Raw genomic sequence first — 14,922 nt, 5'->3', positions numbered from 1 at the left:
TGATGTTTATTTTTGACAATTGTAAAATGTTATTTTTAAGAAGTTTACACTATGTTTTACTAGTTACTATTTTACAATTTTACTCAATTTTTTTTTATAATACCATTAATACTACCCCTCAAACTTACTACATATTTTGATACTTTGATTTAAGTAATCAACAATTTTTTTAAAATTAAATATTTCAACTTATAATTGAATTGGTAGAAATGAGTAATTTATTCGTATAATATACTTTTTATTGTTATTTATATATTTCTTAAAATAATAAAATTATTAATATTTTTCAAATTCTCTTCAACTCTTTCTATTATTCTACCTTTACTTGTCCTTATAATAACATATCATTCTCTTTTTACCTCTCTCTTCATATAAAATTATATCCCATGGACCATAAGTGTCCTCGATATCAACACTAGCTTAGTTGTATATATACAAAAAATGTTATGAAAATTTCCATTTTAAAAGACACTTTTCCATTTTCCATTTTCCATTTTCCATTAGTTCCTCTATGAACACTAAAAACACTAGTTTCCAATAGAGATCATTACAAAAGCTACTTACAGTCAACTATAAAAACATGAATGTAGGAATTTGGCCATGCCTCCCTTGTTTGTAGGAATTTGGCCATGCCTCCCTTGTTTCTATACTAGTACAAAGAAAAAGATAAAATATAAAACCAACAAATCACAAAGTCAACCTCCTCTATCACTATAAAATCTATTTTGGTAATCAATACAGCTTTCCTTTTAAGAATGTGATGTATTAATCAATCGATACCAGAAACTACGCCAAAAAATAATGCCCTCAAGTTGCAGGCCGACTGCAGCCAATTTCATGACAGTTTTATTTCCCACAATCTAAAACAATAATAATGTGTGGCAGATTTTTTCAGTTGTTGAGGTGGCCGCTAATTTTTTCCCGGCAAGCTGGAATTTTCTCGGGGGTCAGAATGATGACTGGTATTGGGGGCGACAGACATTCTGATATGCACTGTCGGCGCAACGAATATTCGGAGAAAAACACCTACAATTTCAAACTTACCTGTCTGAGCATGCTTGATAGCAAAAATATCGCTGCAAAAGACAAACACGGAAAATTATTGAGTCTAGTAGCCACCTCGGCTTGGAAAGCCATTCACGACACGACTAACTCAAATCAGAGACGCGAGGGGCAAATTTCGCAGTAGCACGGTTGATCGCAGGTTTTTTCTTTCTAGGCTTTTATGGATAAGTCATTGGATTCAAAACCACGACTTCCAGAAGGTTATGTGTTTACTCCTTCGAATTACGAGCAGCTTACAGGAAATCTTGCGGTTTACGTATGCGGTTTCAATGACATTCGCATTCTCCCTCGCCAAATGCAGCCTCTCGGTAAACTTATTTCCTTGGATGGATTTTTTGAGAGTTTGCTTAATAGCATTTGTGAAATGCTGTTAAAGAATAGCTCCAGTTGAATAGGACGACATGTCTGGTCGACTCTTTGGGCGTGCTACTTCTTTTCCTTTATGTTTAAGACAGGCTCACTGAAATGATTTGATTTTAATTGAAATTAGTCATTGTTTCTTTCTTGTGAAGGTTGGCTCTTCTTCTATTTGTTTAGAGGTAATAATTTTCTTAGATTCTTTATTCTTGCCTCTTCACAGGAATCAATCCATTGCCGAAACTATTTATGTTAAGTGAACAATGGATTTATTTCGCTGTTAGAAGGGTTTAGTGGTTTGTAGAAGGTGGGGTGTTTAGCAGACCATTTGCTTGACAATGTTGGGTTTCAATGTGCGGTGTTGCACTCTGGATATTGTATGCATAGTTTGCCTTCGACGTGTAACTGCAACTAGGAAAAAATGTAAAACAAGTAAACTTATATATACACCTTTAAGTACCTTCCTTGCTGAACGCAAAATAGGCACAAATGTCCATGGCTAGGGTATTCTACAAGAGCATTATGGTAATATTCACTGGACCCTTATAGTTACAAGGATGTCTAGTTTGTTTTATGCTCCTTGGAAGACCATAGGGGATACATGTTGCTCCCAGTGCAGGTTAGACTTAAGAAACAAGACGCGTATATCCTGCTATATTGAGTAGAAAGTCAAATTTCTTAGAGAACCTCTGTATTTCTGATTAATTTCTGAGAGGGGCACAGATAACAGCTGTATTAGACAGTTTACATGCACTCCAAGCTCTTTGGAATGAATCTACACCATATATTGTCTGGTTTTTTAAGCCCCTGTAGCGAATACCCATTCTATGGAGGGAGCTAATGCTGCTATTATTTTGTCGCAAGTGATTGCACACAATCTGCTTAATCAAAACATTGCAAGAAAGGATTTCTTTAAAATTACCCGATCAGCGAAATAAGTGACCAATTAAGTATTCAATTGTAAATTATAGGCAGTGGTGCGTCTCAAAACCATGCAGCCTTGTACAGAATTTTTTGTAGTGACATAGACTCCCCCAATGCACAAAACACATGCTCTCTAATGTCATATGAGGGTTGCTCTACCCAACATTCATATATAGTATAACAAAGGGAATAAATTAGTAAATGTAAGGAGTAAGTTGCCTTCTATTTGTCAATGAAATGGAAATTCAAAAATGAAATACATATTCTTCAATTACAAAATAAAGTCACTTAGGCTTTATAACTTTGCAAGATGGAGCTACAAGCTATTCTTCTTGTAATGTCCCCTTCTCCTCAGTGATCACAGGTGTTGATTAGCCTATTCTTATGTTATCCGGGTTGGCTACTTTGGAGATATAAGGGAGGAGAGGCTGATATTGTCAATTATTAATTGATAGAGAAATAAATAATATTATTTTGAGCCCATAAAATAATATTATAAGGGAAAAGTCAATTTGAGTAATAAAATTAAATTATAAAAATAAAGTGACTTAAGTTATGAAATGAAGTATAGGGATCTGCTTAAGGGGTTTCTTTCCTTCTCCAAGTATTATGATATGTTGATTTGATACTAGATAATTTCCCCATTGTTGCTGGTTTGAGTAGCAGCCATATTTGAGGACGAAAGCTCTTGGATATTCATTGGTTGGGTGGAAATCCAACTCTATTTGAGAGATGGATTGCCTCAGAGTTTATCATTGAGCAGACATGCATTGTTTTAAACAGGCTTTGGAGGAAAATTTATGCATGGTCTAGCATTGTGAAATAGCATATTTGATAAATATAACAAGAATGCATGCTTTATTTTAGAATCATTATCAATAGATTTGTTTTGTAATTGCTTATTCCCTTGGAAATCTATGTCATTTCCTTTGCATGTTTGCATTTTGTTATTTTGTAATGAAATGTAGCAAAACATGATAAAAAGTGAAAACCCAAATTAGATTTGAAACAATATCCTTGTTCAGGATATTTCAGTTGTATCAGAGCTACAAATCCTGCTAGCTTGTGAGGTTGCATGCCAACTTTTCAATTGCATGTCAGTTTTTTCAGTTGCATGTAAAATTCTGTTCTTGAATGTGTTGGCTGTTATTGCTTGGCAATTTGGTGAATACCTATATTGCATGTCAATTTAGGAGCAGTTTATGAAGAGGTTTACCATTGCATGTTATTTCAGAGCAGTCCCGGTTAGTGGATTTTTGTTGCATGACAATTTGGTGTATATCCATATGGTTGCATGTTACTTTAAGACCAGTTTAACGAATTGGGTTTCTTTTGTGTGCCATTTTCAAGCTGTACAGATTTTTGGATTTGATTGCATGTCAGTTCTGATTAGTTCCAGAAAATGGATTTACTTTGCATGTTAGTGTTTTGACTTATGCGTGATAGTGAGTGATCTCAGAGGTGTATTGCTAGGAACACAGGAAACAAATTCAGTATTTATTTTAGACATCTATAACAGGGGTTTGAAAAGTTACATTAATGGCTAAAACTAAAAATGAGATTTTCGTTACCTACTTTCCTTCTTGCCTTACCAACTAAAGAAAGGGATAGAAAAAACTAGTGAAAGTCCATAAAGAAATAATTGACATATGGGAAAACTATTACGATAATAGGTAGTTTCTATTATCTCAGTTTAGTATCTAATGGTTATTTATTGTAATTTCCTATAAATATTAGAATGTTTCTAATATTTAATTTTTAGTTTCTAGAGTATAAAGTTTCTATTCTTTATGATTGTTTCTTAAGGAAACATCATTCAGTCTCTTGTATAAATTGATCTCTTGATCACTGTTAATATTAAGCAAATATTTTCCAATTACTTCTTAATATGGTATCAGAGCCAATACTCTGAAAATAATTATAATTTCTTGGTTGAAATTATCTGTTTTTTATTTTCAAAATGATTATTATGCATATTTGCTTCCATAACCTTTGGTTTGACTAGGGTTTTTTGCCAAAAAATCTGCGCCATTTTGTCTATAACTCCTGTGATTTTTCCTGGCCTGCAAAATCGCGCCCTTCTATCTGCAACTAGCGTGACTGAATCCTCTGAAATTGAGGGTTATTCTTTTCTGTTTACATGGAGGTCTGTTGGGTGCCATTTCTCTGCAACTCACGCCCAGATTTTTATGCCACTCGTGTTCAAATTTCTCTGAAAATTGTGGATCTATTTTATGACTTGTCTTTTCCATTAAAAAAAAAAAGTGGCCGTTTTTTGCCTATTTGGAGGCGTCTAGTATTTTTACAAACCCTTGCTGTTTATTTGTGTTAGTGTATTTAGATTGTTATAGAAATAAATAGTGTATTCAGATTGTTATAGAAATACTATCCAGATTGCTTTCTTCAAATAAGAATCTGATTTATGTCCTTTCAAATAACGATGTCATTGTATTAAGATCAGAACTTATAACAAATACAATGACCATGAACTACAGAGATATATGTATACGGCAGAGATATATGTATATGTGATACCGTCACTGATACACACTTGAAGACTGGGTTAAGTTATGTGTTCTCTGTGTTTTTCAATCAGCGGAGGAAACCATATATATAAGTGTTGATATGGTGACTATGAGTCACGACCAATAGGTGTGACTCATACTTGAGTCACGTCTATTGTGCATGACTCAATAGTCACCATCGTAGGTTATAATATAATCGGTCTGCAGTTATATACCTTAACTAACTCATAATATGGGCAGTCGATAATAGAGTTTTCACTTTTATTCATTCATATATATTATGTTATATCTGTGGATGTATATATCTATAATATTTAATCAAGAAGTTGTTCGTGATATTTATACTTAAAGTTTTATCCAATGAAGCTATAAAAACACTTACAATTTGCATCCAGATTCTGCAATCTTCTCTTCAAATCTGCCATTTTTCTAAGCTTTTTTGAAGTTTTTTTTGCAGCCAAGGCCATTTTTGTTTGAAACACTAATTTTCCAGTACCAGATCTGAAATATTTTTACATATTCTTGGTGGGTTTTTCGAGAGCTCATCTGGGTTGTGATCTGATTTTTCTGTGTGCCTTGATTTTTGTGTCTCATTTTTTGAGCTAGCAGATCCAGAATTCAACAACCTATTCCTTCTGGGGTTTTCAAGCTGTCTTCTAGATACCTCTTCATTTCTTTTTCTGCCTCAAAGTATGTGTCTTCACAAATTTTCATTGAAAAATAGGCTATGGCATCTTTGACTAATATTTTACTCAAGGGAAATCAAAAGTTCAATGGTCGCAATTATAGCACGTGGAAACAACGAATGCTAACCATCTTCGAATATTGCAACAATGATAAGGTGGTTTTGGGTATAAGCAATTTGGTTTGTAGCCCACAACGAACAGTGCGGAACACGCTAAGTAGACAGAATCTGCCTCTTACGCCTTTTGACAACTTCGTGCTCTGGATAGATTAACTATTAAGGGAGGGTATTACAATAACATATAGTTTCTATTATCTTAGTTTAGTATCTAATGGTTATCTATTGTAATCTCTTGGAAATATTTAGTTTTCTGTTTCTAAAATATAATGTTTTTATTCTTTACCATTGTTTCTTAAGGAAACATCGTTCAGTCTCTTGTATAAATTGATCTCTTGATCCCTGTTAATATTAAGCAAATATTTTCCAATTACTTCATAATAAAAACTTATGAATGGCATGAATGACTTCTTTCAAGCATTTCAAAAATATCAATTGAATATGCTATTATTTTTAGAGAAATTGCTTTTGGAAAAAGCTAAAAAGATGGATAAGAGGCATAATAACAATGAACACATTGAAGTCACTGATGATGAGCATATAGATCATCCCAATGTTGGGAACTCATTTGAAGAAGCCAGAAGTTCACTTCAGCCATATGAGGGTTTAAGCAAAGACGATTCTTGCAGAGAGATAGACACAACTTGTCTTGATGTTAAGTATGAGATTGATACGGATAATGATGGTATGGATTCTTTCGGTGACCACAATGCTTTTTCTGGTGTTTTAGTTGATTCCAATGATGATACGATTCATACACATGAAGAAAAATCAGAACATGACATTCAAAGTGTAAGTGTTGATACTGAAGTTTCAATAAAGAGGTGTTTGTAAAAGTTGAAGGCATGACACAAATGCATGACAACTGTGCTGATTGTTTTAACAATCTCTTCACCCTCAATGTAATGCGGCCCATGATCATGGAGAAGATATTGTGATTGAGTCTCACCTGCTACTGGCATTTGAGTTTTGAAAGATGAACTGGGTCATTGGTTGATGATGCGTCCTCCAAGAGGGCCGAATATGTTCACCTTGGAACAAAAGCACTAAATCAGGCCCAAGTAATGGTTGGGCTAAAGGAAGCTCATTTGACAGCCGAACAAGCCAAGTTTCCCTTGTCACAAATTACTATTATTGGTGGATATAATGATTATATGGAAGTTACCATTACTGGATCAGTCGAGTGAGTTGACTTGGGTGTTGGTGATGGCATCTACATTCCAATTTTGATATTGGCACCTACCATCTTGTGATGGTACAACTGCATATTAGTTTGCATTTGAGCCAAATGACATGGGCTACTTTGTGGTAAGTGACTGTCTTACATGGCTGTTCACTACATTTTCAGAATTGTTTAGGTCTACATTAGCTATGTGTATGCATTGAAATGTGTGGGAACATGATACTTGATTGGAAATCCTCATGATAGAAGTCTTCTACTTTTGCTCTAGTATGATGACATCATTGTCATCCTATTTGTTGCTAGGCTGAGATATAACAATGATATGTGGTGGCCTAGTCTGTTAATTTTTCAATATGTGGGAGTTGCTCATCACTTCCTTTGCTTGGCTTACATGTACAGTTAGATGACTGATGATGATTCCTTGGTTTTAGATTACTACTACATCTTATGCAGCAAGATCCATATTTGGGATCTAGGTATTGATCAGTTAGGTGTATTGTTTCACATGGATTCCATTATGTTGCTGCACAATTTGTGGTTTATGGCATTGATATCAAAGTAGTGCAGCGTGTTGGTGGAGCAGTGTTCTTGAGGTTGATATGGGATCCCATTATTTGGTTTTGGCATGCAGGTGCAGATTGCTTGAGGGCAAGCAATCCTGGGAAGGGAGGACTTTATTGTCCCCTTCTCCTCAGTGATCATTTAGGTTTTGATTAGCTTATTCCTTTTTCACCCTGGTAGGATACCTAGGAGATATAATGGATGAGAGTTTGACATGTTAATTTATTAATTGATGGAGAAATAAATGATATTATTTTGAGCCCATAAAATAATATTATAAGGGAAAGTCACTTTGGGTTATAAAAATAAATTATAAAAATAAAGTGACTTCAGTTATGAAATAGTCATAAAGTGATTTTTTAAGTAGGTAATAAATGAAGTGATTTTATCAGGAAGGCGAAGTTATAAAATGAATTTATTTGATTTATTTAAACCTTCTAGAAGTGAGACAAACCTCTTGGAGGAGGGAAAAAATAAAGTAAGAATCACACATTGTGATTTAAGGTCCAAAGGTAGTTTAGAGAAGCTATTTGAGAGGTTTCCTTCCTTATCCAAGTATTGTGATATGCTGATTTGATACTAGATAATTTCTCTATCGTTGCTTGTCTAGCAGTCATATTCGAGGAACAAAAACCTTGGATATTTGTAGTTGGACACAAATCCAACACTGCTTGAGAGGCAGGCTGACTGAGGGTTCATGATTGAGCAGATGTGCACTGGTTTAAATAGGCTTTTGACGAAAAAATGTGTGTTCTAGCATTGTAACACCAATATATTTGATATCAAAGCCACACATGTTTTATATCAGAATCATTATCAATAGATTTGTGTTTGTAATTGCTTATTTCCTTGGAAATCTATATTGTTTCCTTTGCATGTTTAGTTTGCATGTTGTTATTTTGTAACGAAGTGTAGCAAAACATGGCAAAAATTGAAAACCCAAATTAGATTTGAAGCAATATTCTAGTTCTAGATATTTCACTTCTACATCCATCACTACTCTTTACATAAGAAAGAAGAATTTATTTCCGAATGCCTAGTCTCTAGCCCAAGCTTCCCTTTTATAAAATCACCGTGCCTCTTGGAAATCCTTCTCCCCATCTTGATGAACAACACATGACCATCAATAAAAACACCACATAGCTTATAGATGACCTTTCAACTTCCTTAGGAGGGCTCCTCAAAGATATCTATTCAATTTTCTAAAGTGGGTGCCTAAAGAGGTGTCTTTTCCTATTTTTTGTGTAACTGCTCAATAAATATGAGTGCACGAGACATCCTCTTCCTTGTTCCCACATCAAGAAGTACATTTTTATGATTTTAGCATTATAAATGATAGAAAAAGGTCTCTTTTTGAAAATTAAAATTTCTATTGAACATAGGCTAGAAATAGTAAATAATTTGAACCTCTATGTCCACTTGGGCACTTTCCTAGGTACAGGGAGACCTATATATGCTTTTATTTTTAACCACCTATTCGTGATAGAAAATAAAAGCAACAATACTTTTGGGAGATGTAGGATTGCCCTACACCCTTGGATGCTCTTCTATCCCACACCGGGGGTAGGAATTTTTTGTGAGCTTGCTCTCACAAAATGGAGTTGGATGGTAGAGCTCCCCTTTCAAATTGCTAACAATCCTCAACAAACTCCATTGTTGTAACAAGTGGACATGAAGTCATTTCTTTTTCCTCTTCTTCGAGCATCTTGTCAGAGCATTTGCCATCTTCCTCCAACATTTGTGTTCTTTACATCTCTTTCTCCACGTGGAATTAATTCCGACATAGCTCGATCTCCCCCACCAAATGCATTCCTCTATCTCTTATTACGATAATAGATAAGCTTTTATCATTATTAGTTAATGGTTATCTATTTGTAATTTATTGTCAATATTAGAATGTTTCTAATATTAAGTTAGTCTATAGACGACTGTTAGTTGTCTTTTAGCTAGAATAGAAAGTTTATATTCTTTACGATCATTTTTTAAGGAAACATCATTTCATTCCCTAAGGAAACATCGTTTCATTCTTTTGTATATATAGACCTCTAGGTCTCTGTTAATAACAAGAAAGTATTTTACCAATTACTTTGTAATATGGTGTGAAAGCCAATACTTCAAATTTTTTCGAAAAATTTATAATTTCTTTTGAAATTATTTGTTCAAATTTTTTGAATTTATTTTAGAGATTTTCTCTACAATCCATCTAGGGTTTCTGTTTTATTAGAGAAATTCATCCATAATAACTCGAGTTTCGGCTTAGGTTTTTTCTGCAAAATCGCTATTGATTTTGATGGCTAGCGTCTAGCAAATCTTGTGCAATGCGCAATCTCTTTAAATACGTGATTTCTCTGGTTGATTTTGTCTGCAAATCACGACATCCATCAAAATCGTGTGTTCCCGTAGTCGGTTTTTTCTTCTGCTCACATCTACAATTGTTGCTAAGGGCTTGATTTTTATGAAAATCACGGTGTCATTCAATGTCCTCACATTCTCAAGAAGTGATTTTTTTTGGTGCTAAAACCCTACAAATCCAATGATGTCTCAGCAAGCAACAAACTTCTCTATGAAAAATTGGGCATTTACTACCTAAAATCACCATTTTTTTTGCTACTTTTTGCCTCCATAGCCACAGTCTAGGGTTTAGTTTGGAAACCCTAATTTTTGGGTACAATTTTTTTTTGATTTTAGATTCTTGGTGCGTTTTTCGAGAGCTCAACTGGGTTGTTTGATTTTTCTAGGTGCCTCGATTTCTGTGCCTCAATTTTCGAGTCAGCAAATCCAAAAATTGACAATAGATTCTTTCTGGGTTTTTCGAGCTCTCCTTTGGGTCACCCTTCAATTTTTTTGGGTCTTCCATTTTTTGCCTTGCAGAATGTGCCTTCATAGATTTTCACATTGAAAAATGTGCTATGGCATCTTTGACTAATATTCTGCTCGAGAGCAATTCAAAATTCAATGGTCGGAATTATGGTACTTGGAAGTAGCAGGTAATAGCAATTTTTGAATATCGAAATACTGATCAAATTGTTTTGGGTATTACACAATGTCCAATTGCCCCTGGTATTGATCAGGATACATGGGATTTGAATAATCGGGAGGCGGTGATGCTTCTCAAATTATCCGTAGCTGATGATCAGCTCTCTCAGATTCTATCTGGCAAGACAATTGTAGAGATATGGGTACATCTCAAAAATCTTCACGAGACTTTTGACAAAAGTAGAGCTTTCATCTTGAAGAACATTCTATTTCCTATTATCACGGATGAGCGAACATCACTCCAAGCTCACGTGAATAGGATTCCGAAAATCTGTGATCAGTTGCTTGCCATTGGTCGCAAGATGGAGGAAGAGGACATTGTGGTTATCATCACTCTTCGGAGTTTACCCAAGTCCTATGAGCATTTTATTAAGACTCTCAACATCACGTCTTTTGGTGTTGATATGAAGTTCACCGATCTCTACACACTTTTGCTTCAACAAGATCAGTGGAAACAACAGTTTAGTAGTAGTTTCAGCTCCACCTCCACAGAGCAAGCCTTTATTGCTAAATCCTTTCAGAAGGATAAAGGCAAGTCTTAGAAGAAGTCCTCTACTCTAGCTTCAGAAGTCTCCTGGAAGAAGAGCATTCAATGCAACTATTGCCACAAGTTTGGTCACATGAAGGTTGAATGTTGGAAAAGCTTAGCTGCCCAATCTAAGCAATCAGGGTCGTAACCCAAAGTGAACAATGCAGAGCACATTGAGCAGACGAAATCTGCCTTTTACGCTTTCATGGCTAAAAGACCTACAGATCATGTGAAGTCATTTTCTTGGAATATTGATTCAAGTGCCTCTCGTCATTTCACCCAACGTAGAGACTAGTTCACTAACTACCAACCTTATTCAGAGCTTGTTATTGTTGGTGGCTAAGAAGAGTACGTAGTTGTTGGCAAAGGCAACATTAAGATTCAGTGTGTTGGGAGAAATCTCATTTTCCTTGATGTGCACTACGTTCTAGGGATGGAACTAAATCTACTCTCAGTTAGTCAGCTATTGCGACATTCTCCAAAGTTGGATGTCACCTTTAATTCACATCAGTGTACCATCACTAATCGGGTGACTCATTCCATTGTTGTCGTGGGTCTTGAGGATCATGGTCTTTTCCGACTTACCGATTCTGGTGATTCTCGGGACTTAGCTATAGCTGCTCAACGGTCTTCTATCAACACACTTTGGCATCAACGATATGGTCACTTAAATGTGCATTATCTCTCTCAGCTTGCTCGGGAAGAGCTTGTCCTTGGTTTGCCAGAGATTCAGACTTAGCAACTTGAAGTTTGTGATGCATGCCAGGTTGGGAAGCAACATCGCACACCATTCACTAGTGGCAATTCATGGCACGCTTCCCAAGTACTTCAACTTGTTCATATCAATATCTGCAACCCTGTAGCCACTCCTTCTGTTCGTGGGTCCAAGTATTTTCTGTTATTTGTTGGTGATTTCAGTAGAAAAATGTGGGTGTATTTTCTTAAAAAGGAATCAAATGCATTTCTTGTTCTAATGAATTCTCTAGCTTCTTGGATACTCATGGCATCAAACGCCAATTAACCACACCCTACACACCACAACAAAACAATGTAGTTGAATGTTAGAATAGAACAACCATCGAGATGGCTCGCTCCATGCTTGAACACAAACATGTTTCGAAGAAATTTTGGATAGAAGCAATTAACACTACAGTTTATCTTTTGAATTGGTCATCCACAGTGGTGGTCAAAGGTAAAATTCCGAAAGAGGCCTGGTCAGGTCGCAAGCCCAGAATTAGTCACTTGAAGGTTTTTGGCTCCCTTGCTTTTGTTTGGATCCTTGATGTGTCACGCACTAAGTTGGATGCCAAGAGTCAGAAACTCATGCTTGTTGGATATAGTAGTTTTCACAAAGCCTACCACTTGATTGACATTGAGACATCTCGTCTCCTCTACAGTCGTGATGTAGTCTTTGATGAGCAATGAGGACCATTCATGCCTGTTTCTCTTGTTTCTGATTCAACAAATCAACCTATGAAGGGCTCATGATTTGGGAGTTAAGCTTCTATTAGGTCCACTTGATGGGAGGGCTCCAATAGCTCTTGCAGCCCCAGTTATACCGGTGATTCTTGTGTAGCCACCTCTAGCTTCTCCTGCAGGATTACCCACATTTGTAGATGCTTCACCTGAGTTTGATCCAGATTCTTCAAATGAGGAACTTGATCATAGAGCATCTCCTGATACTAATGTTGGTCATTCTCCTCCTCGGCCTAAGTGGTGGGCTAAGACACTTGCTGATCTTCGTGATGATGAGCTCATTGATGGGAGAATTGCTCGGAAAAAGAGAAAACCTATAGAGTCTATTAGCTTTGCTCTCATGGCCAACATTCATAGTGTGTTTGAAACTCAAACGTATTCCGAGGCTAAAGGAATTCTAGAGTGGGAACAGACTATGACATCTGAACACTAGAGCTTGGTAAAGAATATCACCTAGTTCTATTATGATCTTCCACCAGGGAAGAAACCCATTCGCTGTAAACGGGTTTACAAAATCAAATACAAATTTGATGACACTTTGGATAAGTACAAAGCTTGTTTAGTTGCAAATGGTTTTTCTCAGCGTCAGGGTATTGATTATGAGGAGACCTTTGTCCTATTGCAAAGATGAGTGCAATCAGATTAGTCCTAGCCATGGAAGCACAGTTTGGCTGGAAGGTCCATTAGATAGATGTCAAGAGTGCTTTCTTGATTGGTGATCTCCACGAAGAGGTCTACATGACGCAACCTCCTGGTTTCAAGGTTGCTGGTAAAGAACATTAGGTTCTCAAATTAGTGAAAGCTCTCTATGATTTGAAGCAAGCTCCTCGGGCATGGTATATGAAAATTGAAAAGTACCTCAGTAATCAAGGATTCTAGAAGAGTTCTTCTGACTCAAATTTGTACATCAAGACTATTGACAGTGACATCATCCTTCTGGTTATTTATGTGGATGATTTGATCATCATTGGCAGTTCGATATCTTTGATTTAGGGAATCAAACATAATTTATGCCAATCTTTTGATATGAATGACCTTGGGCTCATGCATTACTGTCTAGGTGTTGAAGTTTGGCAATAGTCTTTTGGTATATTCATCTCTCAGTCCAAACATGCCAGGGCTTTGTTAGAAAAATTTCGTATGCTGGATTACACGCCTACATCTAGACCTTGTAATATCCCCAACCAGATATTTACTAAATTTCTCTTTTAACAATATAATTAGAATTAACACATAGCGGATGTATTTCGACACAATGGAATTCAGTAGAAAACCACAATAGATATTTGACTAACTTTTTGAATATAACATTCAAACTCAGATATAAGCAAATGGAATTCAACACTATAATAGAACAAGAAGATTCTCCACAAGAATATAACCCGTTATTTCACAATAACATTCAAGCTGTCGAGCATATAACCATGAGTCACAAACCAGTAAGATAAAACCAACGAACTCTTATAACTCCTTAAAATATGTTATTGCATTATACAACATAAATACAATAACTAGCACGACGAATCCAATCCTTAATACATATTAACAGTCAGATTGGAATACTATAATAAGAACCTATAATCGCATCTGAAACACCTGAACTGATGTCTTCCAGGACAATGGGTTTGTGTCCATTGTCTGTCAGCATGAGGGGCTATGTCCTCAAACTAGCAAATAGCTGAAGCTTTTTGAAAACTCTCACAAGAGAGAAAACTGAATTGAATCATAAATCAAGCATCCCCAACAATGAGTCTCTTTCCCCTTTTAATACACAAACTAAGACTATTCAACTCCCCTCTAGCCTTTGTTCTATTCCCTTGTGACTCTTCAACTTCCCTCTGATAATTCGTCTTATTCCTCCTCAACTTTTTGTCCTTTTTATAACATTAATTGACCTTTTAATATTTTGAGTCTATGTCTCAGAGTCAATTTTAACATTATATAAAATAATACTTCAATATTTCTAATGTTCCAAAAAGGGGACATTACAAATCTCCCCTCCTTAAAATTGCTTGTCCTCAAGCAATTAGTACCAGGATCCCATACGAGTCTGCAGGTAGCTCTGTAGTCCAAATTGAAAACAATTCTAGCTACACTGCGAAGCCAGATGTCTCTCTGCAATCTATCTCTTAACCGAATCCTTGGATCCCATATAACTCTTTGAAAAAAATCTGCACTTGTAAATTGAATAACTCTGATCATCACTGATGCCACTGAATCCAACCTCAAGCTGAATAGAATCACAACAAGGTCCTCAACAAGCCAAAAATACATATGGCCAACACTTGGATCCCAAACCTTGTTGTCATAGCTAACTGATATGATAAGATAGAAATGTATCAGTGAACTATGCATAACCCTGTAGATGAAGATAGCTCGACCTAAGTAGATGATGTAATAAACAAGCCTCTCAAAAACCAAATGTAACACCTTGGGTGCAACCAATACCAAATTGTCATCTTCA

At 35.8% G+C, this 14,922-nt stretch overlaps 1 protein-coding gene across 2 annotated transcripts in view; it reads left to right on the top strand.

Moving 5' to 3' along the window:
• Positions 1-1,139: 1,139 nt before the first annotated feature.
• LOC149529262 (L-idonate 5-dehydrogenase-like) overlaps positions 1,140-14,922 on the top strand; it is a 211,193-nt gene continuing 197,410 nt past the window's right edge. For both annotated transcript variants that reach the window (XR_016359197.1, XM_089811711.1), the window contains exon 1: positions 1,140-1,373. Coding sequence is in view for 1 of the 2 variants with exons in the window: in XM_089811711.1 (XP_089667837.1) it covers positions 1,226-1,373 (148 nt within the window). In the remaining variant the exon portion in view is untranslated. The remainder of the gene's footprint in view (positions 1,374-14,922) is intronic.

Source organism: Cupressus sempervirens, chromosome 11, assembly GCF_028749045.1.
Source record: "Cupressus sempervirens isolate cs-2001-9-10 chromosome 11, ASM2874904v1, whole genome shotgun sequence".
NCBI classification, from domain to species: Eukaryota; Viridiplantae; Streptophyta; class Pinopsida; order Cupressales; family Cupressaceae; genus Cupressus; species Cupressus sempervirens.
The sequence above is the reverse complement of the archived record's forward strand: the minus strand, read 5'-3'. Positions and strand labels throughout refer to the sequence as shown.